Here is a 14,482-nt window from a genome sequence, read left to right as displayed (position 1 = left end):
CTACATAATCTATTAGTGATAAACTCAACGTTAATGATAGAATTTGATAGAGTTTTCTATATTTGCAATTCTTTTAAAATATTGTTATATATTTATTTATTTTAAATATAATTGTTATATTTGGAACGACGCTTGCTCGATTTTGGGCTAAAAGTTGGGAGTTGGTGGCCCAATACGTGTTAAGGAAAGGGCGAAGGTAAACCCTATGCCCAAATTGGGATTTATAAGGACGACAAAAATGGCGGGAACCAGGAAGAACATGGTGCTTCATTTGGCGGGAAACATCTTTACCTTCTTCATTGTATTTAGTGCCCCAAATCAATACCATACACAAGACTGAGATTGAGATTCAGAGAGAAAACTCAGCCATGGTTGGACTACCCTACGATTTCCTCGTTAATCCTCTTGGCGCTGTCAGATCAACCTTCGAGAAGGCCATTTCATCGGGTTCAAACCCTGCGTCTTTCGATGGCAAAGACTGGGGCGCCCTCCAACCATTTCAACACTTCCTTTTCGACCAAAATGGTCTATCTAAGGTTCAATCACTTCCTAATTCAACTTATTTCTATTCTCTGTAAGGAATTTTCTTTACTACTTGAAGCAATTAAGTGCTTTTTCCCTAACTAATCGATGGGTAGTTGATTTCATTTTCTATTTGAGTATCTATTCACATAGAAGCCTTTTTGTGTGGGTGTTTCTCAGTTGGAACTAGTTAATAATCAACTTCCGTGTTTTGTAGTGAATGTCTTCGGAGTAATTTTGGTTAGAATGAAGGGTTCGGTTCTACTAGTTTTTCGAATCAGTCATTTGATGATAGCTTTCTGTAGGTTCCAATTCTTAACGCTTCTAGCGTTAAATGGCTTCAGCCGAACACTCTTGTTCGGTTCCGGGGAATGATTCAAGACATGCTGGGAAATGAGTTCTATGTTGGCGCTTACAAGGTAATTTCGTTTACCTGTTCAAGATGTTCCTTTTCTGTTTTCGTGTGTGTTAAGACTCTCTGGAATGATGAAGGATGGCTCTACATGGAAAACCACCAAGTTTATGAACTCCTCTCAATGTCCCACTGGATTTTCACCAGATATGCGCATTTGGGAACGCCGTGTGCTGTACTGTGTGCCTGTGAGTTTTCTGTAAAAGTCCCTATCTGGTTAGCTATTACTGCATAGTTTTCGACCTTTGAATTTGAGCGTTTATAGATCAAACTCGGTTATGATTGATGATTTATTCTTGAGTACTTTCTTTATCATTTAGGTTCCAGGTCAAAATTCTTGGACTGACTCCTCACGTTTAGGAGAGATTAATAATAGTGCTGAGGGGACATCTGAGAACAGACAAAAACGTTGCAGAATGGATGAAAATGCTGTTGATCATATGGATATTCTTGTAATTTTTCTCCTATGACATGATCTTGTTTTATTTTAGATTTATTCATGTGACATGATTGAGTCTGCATAAAAGTTTTGCCTCGTCCCTTTCTCTCCCAAAATTTGATTCTTGCCACTTTCCCTGCTTGGAGCTGTATGGAGTTAGCATACTAGAGATTTCTGACATTTGGCAGGATTGAAACATTCTAGTTACTTATTACGAGATGGAAAGGTCTCTAGTTGGTGTTTTCATCCTAGTTATTTAGCCTCAGAGGAGGTCTGCATGATCCCAAAAGATGAGGAAGAGATATTACTTCGCATTGGGTTTTCGTAGAGAATTTTTCATGGATTTTTGGTATTTAGTAGACTTTCGGTATCATCATCACTTGTTGCTCTTTTTTTCTTTTTATCTTTTTTGTTTGGGTCTGTTGGGTGAAAGTTATTCCTTGGTCTGGCTCTTACAATTTAATGCATGAACCAGTTGCTTTATTTCTCTATTATATATTAAAAGGAACAGTAGCCGCTGGTTTTCTGACATACCATTTAATCACAGGCTCCAAGTGATGAGTTTCTAAATTCTTCCAGCGGGAAAAAGCAGGTCAGCAATTTTTTTTTTCTGTTACTTGTTGGGTACGATCGTTTGGATTGTTTCATCTATGCAACTGTACCTCTCTCGTTTCATTCTAATTTGACGTAGTATTCTCTTTTTATCTCTTTCATTTCATAGAAAGACGAGCAACTTTCTCCATACTCTCAGAATATTTCAACAATGGCTACTTCTAGTCCAAGCACTGCTTGTAATACTGCAAGGGGTTTTCTTCCTTGTATAGTTAAGGTAAGTACCCAACCAATATCCTGAGTCAGGTTGTTTTATAATTTGTTATTTTAAATTGTGTAGCGTGAGAAGCGTTTCTTAATTTTCAGAATATCTATGTATATTAGAAGTGGGACTTGAAAGTGAAAGAATGATGTTATTAATTGATACTTTCCTATTTAGGGATATTTATACAGCCTTAGTAAAAGAAAAACTACCTAACTGATTAATAATAATAATATCTTAAACTAACTACTAGAATAATACCTTATTTTATCTAATAATGTATCTTGCAGATTTATGATGCCGCGGAGTCTGAGTTAAAGTTGAATGATGTTTTTGAGTTTATTGGTGTTATTACCCTGGGCACAGAGCAGGAAGTTGACAAGGACGACTATGATGAGTTTTCGAATGGTTTGAGTGAGGACTTATCAGATCAATTTCCTCCCGACATGGTATTGATGCATTTTGAACTCTTCATCATTTTCTTTTATCTAGTGGACTTCCACTAGAAGTTGCTATTAGCTGATATCATTCCGAATATAACTGGTACAGCGCTTGACATATAACACTGCTCTTTAAAATATAACGTTCATAATAGTTTTATATGTTCTAAAATTCATAGCATTAGTTTTCCAGAATTATATAAGACTCAAGTAAGCTGAAGGTAAAACAGCTTTTAAAGTCATTCTAGGTCAATTGATATAGCATCAATTTCCAATTTTGGTATAGGTACCGCGCCTCCATTGTGTGATTCACAGGAAACTTGGTGTTCATGACTTTCTCCACACTTGCCATGTGTTAGAGGTACTCTCTATAAGACTACTATAACAACAAGTGATGTTTGATTTTATTCTCTTGATTTCGTTTATTTTGTCAATATTGTAGCTTTTTTCTGCTTTTTCATTGTGTGCCGTATATAACTTTATTTTCTTATGTAACAGCCCATACCCCATCGAATTAAAGAGATACGCACAGCTCTACTAAATCACCTGACCATTGCTCTTGGCAATGATGGAGTTGCAGCCCAATTTTTGTTGTTGCATCTTCTGTCCAAGGTTAGGGTTGTTTCCACGGACATAGCTTTTGGTGTTTAATTTATTATTTATCATTATTTTTATTTTTAGTAAGGGCATTTTCTTTTAATTCTTCGTTACTATCATCTAATTCTATCATCTGTTATTCTTGATGCTATAATTTGAGCATTGTTATCATGTATGGCTTCAAGTTTCAATTGACAATTTTCTTGAATAGGTGCATGCTAGGGTGGATTCCATGGCAGTGGGTAAACTTTCACTGAACCTTACAGGTTTTAACAGAGAAAGTTTGTCAATTTTTGGCAATCAGCTGAGGCTTACTGTCAAGAACCTTCTTCCATTTACGGAATATATACCTCTCACAGTGGAATATTTAAATACTGCTTCACTGGCACCAAAGAAGGATTATGAGATAAACAGGTAACTTAACGGTGAATGACTTTTACTATATCACAACAATAATGTGTTGGGATATCTTACAAGAACACACAGAAAACTCAACAACACTGAAATATGGAAATATATGAAAATATCCTGTAATATAATTGTAAAAAGTAACAAGATAACCTAATTTTTGAGGGTGCTAGACTCTTCAAAGTTCTTTACATCTCTAACCATACTCTCTCCTACTATTTATAACCCAAAAGACCTAACAAACTTAATGCCTCATTACTAGAATACTCACTACTAATCTTACCACTTATCCTAGTATTTTTCGAACTTATAGTCTTACATAATGATGTGAGTTGTTGGTTAACGCTTATCTGATTTCATCCAAATTGAAATAATTTATGTGATATCTTGACGAACTACAGACTGGTTCCTGGTGTCCTTCAGCTGGCAGAAGGGTCACATTTGATGATCGATGAAACTCAACTAGAAGTAGGAACACTAAGTTCGCTTGGGGTTGAAAATGCAAGGTTGCTGAAAAATCTAATGGAGTTGCAGAAGGTATCTCGTTGATGAAATATCTTCTATATTTTTGGTTGAATTACTGGTTCTTCGTCCTTGTATTGATTAAATAAAGACTATTCTCCCCCAGGTCGAATATGATTTCAAATACTACAAAATGGATATGACAACCGATGTCCAATTGCTAATTTTGTCCGAGGGTAAATCAAACATTTTGCCAGCTGATTTGGTTGTGCCTTTCCAACCTTCAGCCGTAGGTTCAACCGCAATTACTGATATGGATGCACTAGAAGCGTGGAGGTGGTACTTATCTAATGTTAGGTTATTGCCACATTCCATTGAGTCAGAAATGCAGCAGGTACCTATTAGATTTACTTGATTCTTGAAATCGAGCATGTAAAACTGGCATTTATTTCTCTTGCGCTTAAAATTGACTATTCCGGGTTCTATTATGTGCCAGGTTGTAGAAAATGACTTGGTGGCAGCAAAGCAGGCCGATAGGAACTTAGGCAGTCAGGACTTAAGCAGGCAAGTAAAGTAGTACACGTTTACTTGCAGTGTTAATTTCTGATTTTACCTCGTATTGTTATTCTTAACCACTGTAAATTTTTTTCAGATTGCTAACTATAGGTCGCCTGATATGTGCGAGTTATGGAGAAACCTCCCTGTCATTGGAACATTGGCAGATGGTTAAGGAACTAGAAAGGCTGAGAAGGGAGAGGCTCAGATGAGGTATCCTGTACAACGCACTTGGCACTTCATTCTATGTACTCCAGCTGATGGGAGGCTTAGATTTTGTTGTATGGTATTGCAGTATTGCGTGTCTGTAAATCCTATGGTCAGGAATGCACCAAACCATACGAAACAATTAGACAGCGTCTAATGTTTTGTAAACAAGTGGACTTGAGCGGAGTCCCAACTTCCAAGCAGAAGAAAACCAATTCCCACATTAGTTCAAGATTTAAACTTTTGTCACTAGTATATGTTTGAACTTACCCTACCAAATTCAACAACAGAAAAGCCTGCCACTGCCATACTTTAGCGGGTACTGCCCAAAATGACTTGTAATCGATAATTTTCCTTTTGGGAGTTTAATTTATAGAAAATCGTGTTTATAGAACAGTTGCCCTGGATACTGAAAGAACCATTAGATTTTCTATGGTGCTGAAGTAACTTCAAGACTTGATCTGTATAGTTTTGTGATTGTACACAAGAAGTGTCCTAAAGTATCTTGCAACTTGTGGCATAGTTTGGATAAAGTTTGCCTTAACAAGTAGTTGGTTGAGAGGTGAAGGTGTGGATAACATCAGTCAACCGATTGACTAAAATTGCTGAGATTTGTATTAAAGAGTGAGAGTGTGGTGTAGGTAGGTAGCTTCATGTTTACACCTCTAGGTTGTGTGCTGTGACAATATGCTAGAAAAGAAGAAAGAGAACAAATGGAAAAGCAAAGGCAAAGGTGATGGATAGCATCAACAATAATAGGAGGGGGAGGGTAGGATCTTTAGAATGAGTGTTAGGAAGTATGGAACCACACACTAATGCATTGTAATGGTGTCATTTCATGAGACAAAGAACCTGAAGACGTGTCCCAGTTATTACAAAGAGCCTTTGAGTTTGTGTTGTGGACCATGTCTTGTCTTGTCTCCGATGCCTCAATAACCTCCAAAATTGGTCTTTTTTTTTCTTTTTTTCTTTTTTCCTTTTTTCTTATTTGGTTGTGGTTACAAAATTGGAATAGAAAGATGCATACATGCCTCATCATTTCGTGTCAGTCCAAAAACCTTGATCAGATGCAAGAATATGTGCTGCTAATCTCCCTCCCTTTGATTGATTCTCTTTTACTGGGGTTCTTAAGTCAAACTTATGGGTTCCTAACTACCCATGACATTTGTTTATGTGTGTATATATATATAAATATATGTTTAGAACATTTTCAAATATAGCAAAATGATTTAGTTACAAAAAGATATAAAAATATTAGTTTATTAAAGATGAACTGTGATAGACCAAGATAATCTGTACTTGTTTGTATCATGATAGACACAAATAGTAATCTATCGTGATCGATTAAGATGGATATAGATTGTGATATTTTGCTATATCTTTTAAGTTTTTAGTAGTTTTGTGGTTTAAAATAATAACCTCTTTGTATATATACATGTATATGTTTGATGTTCTTAAATAATCTTAGGGGAAAAAGAAATAGTAATGAAAAGATGAAACATTCTATTAGATAACATGAGGTAAATCATTTTACAATGAGTTGAGTAGTTCGTATATCTTTAGACAATCATGAGAACTCTTGATTTTATAACGTAGAATCTTCAACTTGTCCCTTCAACATCTTCAACTATGGTTCCATTTTCTTTTGGATTTGATTGGTTTTGATACAATGTTAAACACTGATTGACCTAAAAGTTTTAAAAAAACAAGTGAAAAAATACAGAATATTATATCGTTTTCTTCTCCATTTACGAGCTTGAAATATATATATATAAAACTTAATAAAAGAATATCAACATTAATCGAAAAGATAATACAGTTTAGAGGAGTTTGAGTGTTGATGTCCAAACTATAATGGACAATAAGAGAAGTATCATATTATAAAACAGTATGAAACATGGCGTAGCTTGTGGGTACTGGGGTCACATGAAAGTGAAGAGGGGGAAGCATCAGGCTCATGGCTTTGGTGGCAATCCCTCCATCTTGTTCCTTCCAGAATCTCCACTCCACACAACAACATCACAAGTATCATCCTTTTCTTTTAATTTTTTTTCTTTATTCTCTCCCCTAAGTAGAGTATTTTATTTTGATTCATACTATTTGGTAGATGATAATTTTGAAAAACCGAAAGATGTTTTCTTGAAAATAAAAAAGTAAAAAAAGTAAAAGAAGTATAGAGAAGGGAGTAAGTAAGAAGAAATGTGAATTGAATAGAAGAAGTAGGAATGGTTGGTAAGGTAAGGTAAGGTGAGATATGTAGTTACATGAATTGATTTAAATGAAGTAAAAGAAAGTATTATAAGGATGAAATAACAAGAGTGTAAGAGTAAGTAACTAAACTTGGTCATGTAGGGATTTGGGGGAAGGATGGTGATGAAGGACGAGCTGACCGTTAGATCCGCTGACCTCACAATCCTTCAACTTCGACTTCAAAAGTCCACATTTTTGTAAAGCAGCTAAGGTCCAATCCCATACATGCAACACCACGTAAGTCCCAATCCCACCAATCAAACCGTACGCTATTGAATACGTCAACGGCATTAAGATCAACGTTATGAACGCTGGAATCGCCTGCCTCATATCATTCCATTCGACCTCCACCACCGCCTTCATCATCAGTACTCCCACCAGTATCAACGGCGGCCCCACCGCCCACGCCGGTATCGACGCCAACAACGGCGTAAAGAAAAACGCTAACAAGAAATAAGCCCCCACCGTCAAAGCCGTCAACCCCGTCCTCCCTCCTTCCCTTATCCCCGTTGACGACTCGATAAACGCCGTCACCGGCGAAGTCCCCAGCAAAGAACCCACCACAATGGCGGTTGCATCTGACATAAATGCAAAATATTGACCCTCGAAATTCCCATTTTCATCGATAAAACCAGCAAATCTTGCCATTGAATAAAGGGTTCCCGTAGTATCCAAAATATCCACGTATAAGAAAGTGATCATAGCTTCCCAAAAGTACGGTTTCCCTAAATCTTTAAAGCTAAGTGCTCCTGCTGTGCTTTTAATTGTGTGTATATCCACAACTTTCTTAAAGTACTTGTACGCTGCTTCCCCTGACGCCGTTTCTGGAAACGCCGTAACCCTCGTTCTCGGAATCCATGAAACCGCCGTCACGAATATAATCCCGTAAATCATAGCCCCTTTTACGTTTTTCACCAAACAATAAGCAATTATGACGAATCCAACTATTCCCAGCCACATCCTTGGACTTTCCATTCGTCCATTCAAACAGAGGATCCCGTCTGAAGCTGTTCCTCCGGTCATTACACTCATCGTTCCGTTCAGGTAACTCACCACCGGCGCTACAGACACTCGGGAGGATTCTGGGCACCCTCCAATTGTTACTAATGTTGATGGGTTGAAGGCGATTAGACCAATTCCTTGACTGTTCTGTAATCCGATGAACGCTAAAAACAGACCAATTCCGGCCGAGGAACTGATTCGGACTGGCTTTGGAATTAATTTCGCTAATTTTGCACGAAACCCAATTGCGGAAATTAGTAAAAAGATTAACCCCTCCATGAAAACGGCGGTTAAGGCGCTCTGGTAAGATATACTACCGGAGCCATGGAATCCGACGACTGTGTAAGCGAAATAAGCGTTAGTCCCCATTCCCGGCGCTAGAGCGAGAGGAAGGTTTGCGAAAACACCCATTATAACGCAGCCGATTAAGGACGAAGCAATCGTCGCTACAATCAAGTCTCGACGGACTTGATCGAGGCAATCGACATAGCCAGGATTGACCGGGTCAAACATGCAGGATCCGTCGGGTTGGATGATGCGGAGATCCGACCCGGTACAGCTGGAGAGTGGAATTGAAGGGTCGGAACAGAGTGGGACACAATCGGATTGGGAACAGGTGGCGCCGGAGTCGGCGAGAATGGAGGCGTTGACGGCTAAGATATAGGCCATGGTTAAGAAAGTGGCGGTGCCGGCGCGGAGCTCAGTGGTGAAGTTGGAGTTTCTTTCGGTTAATTTGAACCGCTTTCCGATCCAGGTTTGAGCAACGGCGGAGTTCAGGCGGTTCAGACGACCCGGTTGGGATGTGGTTTCGATCTCCATGATTAGGAAAAGGGAAATTGAGAAATTGGAGAAGAGGGAATTTGTATCTAAGAACACATAATTGGTTTAGATATAAATAAATTTGAATGAAGAAGAAGAAGAAGAAGAAGAGGAAGAAGAGGAAGAGGAAGAAGAGGAGGAAGAGGAAGAAGAGGATTAGATTCTGGAACCGGATCTCTCTTAGTTTAGTTTCATTCAGTCAAGCCTCATTATTGTTATTGTTATTATTATTATTTTTTTTTTTACAAAATATTTATTTTAATTATCCTTGTATGTATAATATATTAAATTAAAATTTTGGGTTTCATATTTTCTTAGGACAGGATTATTATTATTATTATTGATATGTTTATTAAAAAAGAAAAAAAAAAGAAAAAAAGAAAATGAAAATGACAAAGTATTAGATAGTTCCCACTTCCCAGCTAAGAAAAGAGTGGATATTAGTTTAGATGAGAATGACTTTTGGTTTTCTTCCTTCGATTTATTTTATTTAAATTTAATTTGTTTGAATTTTAAATATTGAAAATGTTTATGTAGAAGAAATGAGTATGTCACACACACATTCTCACTCTTCTTACTTAGTTTTTCTTTTCCAAACATGTCCCACTCCCAATCAAACTATTTATTGTTCTTCTTGTTATTTCCATCTTCCCCCCTTTTCATTTAATCCTTTTTTTTTTCTTATGCAAATTCACATGCTTCATCACTCTTCCTAATCTATATTAAAATACATATACTTTTACTCATTTTAAAATCAATTACATTACTTTTATCATCTACTCTAAAAAGGTACAGAATCTACGTTTAAATCAAAGAAAGGAAAAGAAAGAAGAGTAGAGTAGAGAGACTTCTATCTTCCATATACAAGTGATATTGTTGATAAATATGTGGGGTGGAGAATGCATTCTTCATCCATGTTTCCACCTTTCTCCTCTTATTTTTCTTACCATTTATTGCATTCCATCAATCTTATATCATTATTATTATTATTATATAAATTTCAACTTTATTCTTTATTGTTCAAGATAACGAAATAGAACACGTTTATGTTAAAATTTTAATTTATATCATGCATCTCAATCATTTGATTGCTAAACGTTGTATACTTCTATTAAAAAATTTGAGTAGTTTTTTTTTAAATTTAAATTTTCGAAAAGAAAAAAATTTTACGGAAAGAATCCGATCCCACATTTTTCATATAGTTCTCCATCTTTATTCTCGTGGAGAATGTCGCAAAAAATGAGAATGAAGTGAAAAACTATCAAACTGGGATGGAAACCAAGAAACTATCTTCACTCTCACTCTACTAATATATATCTTTAACTAAACTATACTCATTTTCATTTTCGTATATGGTTTCTAATATATAATATTTTATAGAAATAATTTGAAAAACAAAAATTCCTTTTATTAAATACCAAATGTGAAACAAACTTCCATTTCTTTACAAAAATAAACAAACTTCCAATTAAAGTCGCTTACACACATATCTCATTTTTCTTTAAATAACACATATGAAACAAAACAAATTCAAATTAGAATAATTTAAAACAATTTCGGCCAATCAGCTTTCACATTACTTAATTCGTAAAAATCAAATTTTAAGATTATAAATAAGTGTAAATGCAAAAAAGGAAAAAGAAATCAAATCCAAAGATATGATATTTAATTGGAATTTTATGAACAATTGTAAAAAAAAAAAAAAAAAAACATTTACCTTTACCACAAAAACTCAATCTATCAATTTTACCCAATATCCTATTTATTTATAGGTTAATTTTCATAAATATAATAAAATATTAAAATATTTACGACCCACCGGCTTAGCAAAATCAAAAAGTTACTATTTTTCTCAAATATTTCACTTTTATCCTTCATTTTCATGTTTTGCAATTTTTCTTTTCTTTTCCATCGTTTTTTAAGATCTGTTTTTAATTCTTTTTTTCAAACGGTTATTTGATTGATCGATATGGTGAAAAAAAATTATTGGAATATTGGGTAGCGAAAAAATCGTGTAAAAAAAGTAGTCAAATCTAAACAATTGTGTACTAAAATATCTTGAAAGAATCTTTAAAAAATAAAATCTAAATAATTGGATAGAAAAAAAAAACAGTAAAATCTAAACGATCGTTTACCAAATATATTGACAGTTTTGCTATTTTTCATTGTAAGCCTTTGTCTAGAATAAATATTTTCGAGCTTTGCTATATTTATTTTTTTTAAAAAATAATTTAATTTAATAGAAATAGAGTGTAAGAAAGATTAAATAAATAAAAAATATTTTAAAATATAAAAAATAAACTAAAATATTTATACATACAAACAAATATTAGATAGTTGATAATAGAGGTTAAAAAGCATTTTTAGGTTGAAAAGAATTTTGAATGAACAGAAAGAGGAAATTATTTATGAATTAAGAGAATGAAAGAAGAGATGCAAATTAGTTGTGGGAGTTGGCCTCAATCACTTTCACTTTTCACTATTCTTTGTGGGGAATTCAGAGTGGGTGGTTGAGTGAAGAAACCAAACAACACTTCTTTTTTCTATCTCCCTTTTCGCCTCTATCACTTTCTATTTCATTTTCCCCCCTTTTTTTTATTCTTCTATTTTCAACTTAATTACACAAACTATATATTAAACAAATCTTTACCATAACTACAACACACTAATAATTTAATAACTCACTCTACCAACTCCAACTTCACACGTAATTATAGTCAAACATATATGTTACATAAATCTATCTCTATTAACCATTTAATTAGTTTATGAAAATTGAGTATAGGTTTTCTTATATATGTAAATTTATTTTGCATTATCATATATTTGATAATACTTTAATTGATATATACTTTATAACAACTAATAATTATTAAAATAAAAGTCTCAAAATTTTCTCAAAAAAATATTGAATGAAAATAGTTCCTTTCTTCAAAAGTTGGCAACTTGAAAACAATATTTTCTTTTTGTTTCACACTATATGTTTTGACCCTAAATAATTAGGAGATTGATATGATATATTCCAAACCAATTATTTTCATGGATGGTTTTTCTTTTTAAAAAGAAAAACATGTAAATGGATTTTATGATATGATATATTCCAAACCAATTATTATCATTTCTTTGTTCGTCATCTACTCTTGGTGAATAGTAAGAATATGATTTTTTATTTCCGATTAAATTGACTCATCTTCTCACTAAAAACACACTATCTTTTTATGATAAAAGTTAGAAAGCAACCATACATCATACTATCATAGGTAGGATAACTATTTCAAACCACTCTTTACCACACTGCTTATCAATTCTCTCTATCAAACAATTTTTTCTTTCTTTTTGCGATGATTCCCTTTTTAAAATTGCCATTAAGAGCATGTGAAGTACATCAATCAATTTAGTAATTATGGTTAACTATAATGAAGTAGATTTACAATTTTGGTTTTGTTTGTGTTTAATCATTCTTACTATGAAAAATCCATTCACAATTCTATTTTATAAGATAATGGTGAATTTATACACAATTATAGTTCACATCCAAATATGGTTAATAAGTTTGATCATTTATCCTAATTATTCTCTTTTATGAGTAAATATTTAGATTATAAAATTTAAGAAAAGAAAAGAGAAATCAGTTTAAATAGAGAATTATATATTATGTTGAGAGATTAATACTCAAATCTATTTTCATTCAAGATATTTATTTAGTTTAATTTTAAAATGAACAAATGAACAAATAAACAAAAACAAAAATCCTTAGGCTCACCTCCCTCTCCTTTCAATTCTTCAATCTTCATCCTATTAGTTGTTGCAGTAAAAAAGTTATAGAAGGAATTTTCTAAGGATGCTTAGGTGTTTTTTGTTTGCTTCTTTGTTTTTGTATTTTTCTTAATACATATGTGTATGTATATATTTTCCTTGTTTTTAAACGCAATTTCTTACAACCTTTTGAAAAATGAGTTTTGTTTTTCGGATTTTCTTAAAACCATTTATGGATATTTTTTCAACACATTAAATTCAAAACCCATTATTTTCGTAAACATTTCATTTCTTACAAAATTAAAAACTAGAAAGGAGTAAATAGTTGTTGGTTTTGGGTCTTTTTCAAAATATAACAAACCATTCAAATATTTACACTATATACAACAATTTCAAAAATAGAAAAAGTCTATTGACTCACAATGGTAAATATAAAAAATGCTTCGTGATTAATTGAACATCTCACGCGTAATCTATTTGGAAAAAAATAGTTTAGGTTTTATTCAAATCTCAACGATTTTTTTTTAAGAATTTTTTGTACACAATTGTTTATATTTGGAACACGATTGATTAGATTTGATTATTTAAATTTGACTATCCAAATCTATATGAGTTTTTAAACATTCTTTATACACGATCATTTAGATTTGACTATTTTGATATACGATCGTTTAGATTTAGCTATCTAATATTTCAACAATTCTTTTTTCATGATCTTTTATATTTGTAACAATCAAATAACAGTTTGAAAAAATAAAAGAAAAACTATAGAAGAAGATGGAAAGAAAAAAATTTGCAGAAGAGGAAGAGAAGAAAGACAATGAAAAGGAATGACAAACCTGAAATATTTAAAAAAATGATCAGTTTCATAAACTTTTTCATTTTTTTACAGTAAATATTTTGTCATTTTGTTATATTTATGAAAATTAATAATTTGTTCTTCTTAATTTTATTTTCACATTTACAAAAAATTCAATGAACCTATTTTTTTATATGCCAAATTATATTTAAATACAAATAGTTTGAATATTTGTTGCTTCTTATTTACTTTAATTATAACAACGTTACATTTACAAATAAAAAAAATATTTTATTTTACAAATGTCTTTCGGTAAAAGTTAACATTTATGAACAATGCTAACAAGAGGACTTCGTGAACCTACAAATTGAGCTCCAATGATATGAGATTAATTTGTTAAACTCTCTGATTAAATTAATTTCCATTCATTAACTATTAGTCATTCTATTAAAGATTAATAGTTGCACTTGTAAATATATTTATGTGTCCATTAGATATAACTAATCGACACTGCAATCAACCTTCATAAATTATTCGTAAGTATAACTAGGTCGAAAATTATTATTTTGTCCTTGTAGTTACATCTAACTCCTTAAGTACTTCTAATCCCTCTAATGAACAATAAGTTATAGCATCACTATAACTAAACTTCTTTCGGGCCAAGAGACGGTGTGACTCTACATTTGTTTATCTCTACATTTATGGATATTGTGAATCTATTTTCATTCTCTTCAAAATGAAATTAATCCATTCCACATCTCAACATTTGAGCGCTATTAATTAAAGGTGAGAAGATACAAAATTGATTGCATTCAACGTAAAGACACCAATTTTGAAAGTTGAATATATATATTAATGTCTTTGTCATAAAATTCAATTGGTTAGTTTATTACCTATGATGTTTCTTTTTTAGCATTTATTCATTTATTTGAATTTATACAAGGAAATAGTAAAAACTATAGAAGATGGTACTTAGCTGTCCCTTCATTTATATATGAAT

The 14,482-nt window shown here is 32.9% G+C and overlaps 2 protein-coding genes across 3 annotated transcripts; one reads left to right on the top strand and one right to left on the bottom strand.

Moving 5' to 3' along the window:
* Positions 1-274: 274 nt before the first annotated feature.
* LOC101217970 (mini-chromosome maintenance complex-binding protein) lies at positions 275-5,367 on the top strand. 2 transcript variants are annotated; one of them, XM_031887205.1, is made up of 15 exons: positions 275-536; positions 828-941; positions 1,015-1,122; positions 1,255-1,386; positions 1,921-1,965; positions 2,095-2,202; positions 2,478-2,636; positions 2,914-2,988; positions 3,126-3,239; positions 3,436-3,638; positions 4,034-4,169; positions 4,261-4,488; positions 4,591-4,658; positions 4,747-4,862; positions 4,945-5,367. In XM_031887205.1, the coding sequence occupies exons 1-14, from the start codon at positions 369-371 to the stop codon at positions 4,859-4,861; spliced, it is 1,773 nt and encodes a 590-aa protein (XP_031743065.1). In that variant the 5' UTR covers positions 275-368; the 3' UTR covers position 4,862; positions 4,945-5,367. The 2 variants fall into 2 exon arrangements, with proteins under 2 accessions (XP_031743065.1, XP_031743066.1); XM_031887206.1 differs by lacking the exon at positions 1,255-1,386 and having other exon boundaries at positions 4,747-5,367.
* Positions 5,368-7,042: 1,675 nt separating this feature from the next.
* LOC101213986 (adenine/guanine permease AZG1) lies at positions 7,043-9,108 on the bottom strand. The gene has a single exon (XM_004138504.3). It carries the CDS (start codon positions 8,925-8,927, stop codon positions 7,191-7,193), a length of 1,737 nt encoding a protein of 578 aa, XP_004138552.1. The 5' UTR covers positions 8,928-9,108; the 3' UTR covers positions 7,043-7,190.
* Between the last annotated feature and the right edge of the window lie 5,374 nt (positions 9,109-14,482).

Source organism: Cucumis sativus, chromosome 6 (assembly GCF_000004075.3).
Source record: "Cucumis sativus cultivar 9930 chromosome 6, Cucumber_9930_V3, whole genome shotgun sequence".
NCBI classification, from domain to species: domain Eukaryota; kingdom Viridiplantae; phylum Streptophyta; class Magnoliopsida; order Cucurbitales; family Cucurbitaceae; genus Cucumis; species Cucumis sativus.
This window is presented reverse-complemented; position numbering and strand designations above follow the sequence as displayed.

Excerpts from the sequence above, each read along its gene's own strand:
- LOC101217970 (XM_031887205.1), top strand. The coding sequence starts at position 369 with ATGGTTGGACTACCCTACGATTTCCTCGTTAATCCTCTTGGCGCTGTC. Across the intron at positions 1,966-2,094 it reads CTTCCAGCGGGAAAAAGCAG|AAAGACGAGCAACTTTCTCC; the intron begins GTCAGCAATTTT and ends TTCATTTCATAG. Across the intron at positions 4,489-4,590 it reads TTGAGTCAGAAATGCAGCAG|GTTGTAGAAAATGACTTGGT; the intron begins GTACCTATTAGA and ends ATTATGTGCCAG.
- LOC101213986 (XM_004138504.3), bottom strand. The coding sequence starts at position 8,927 with ATGGAGATCGAAACCACATCCCAACCGGGTCGTCTGAACCGCCTGAAC.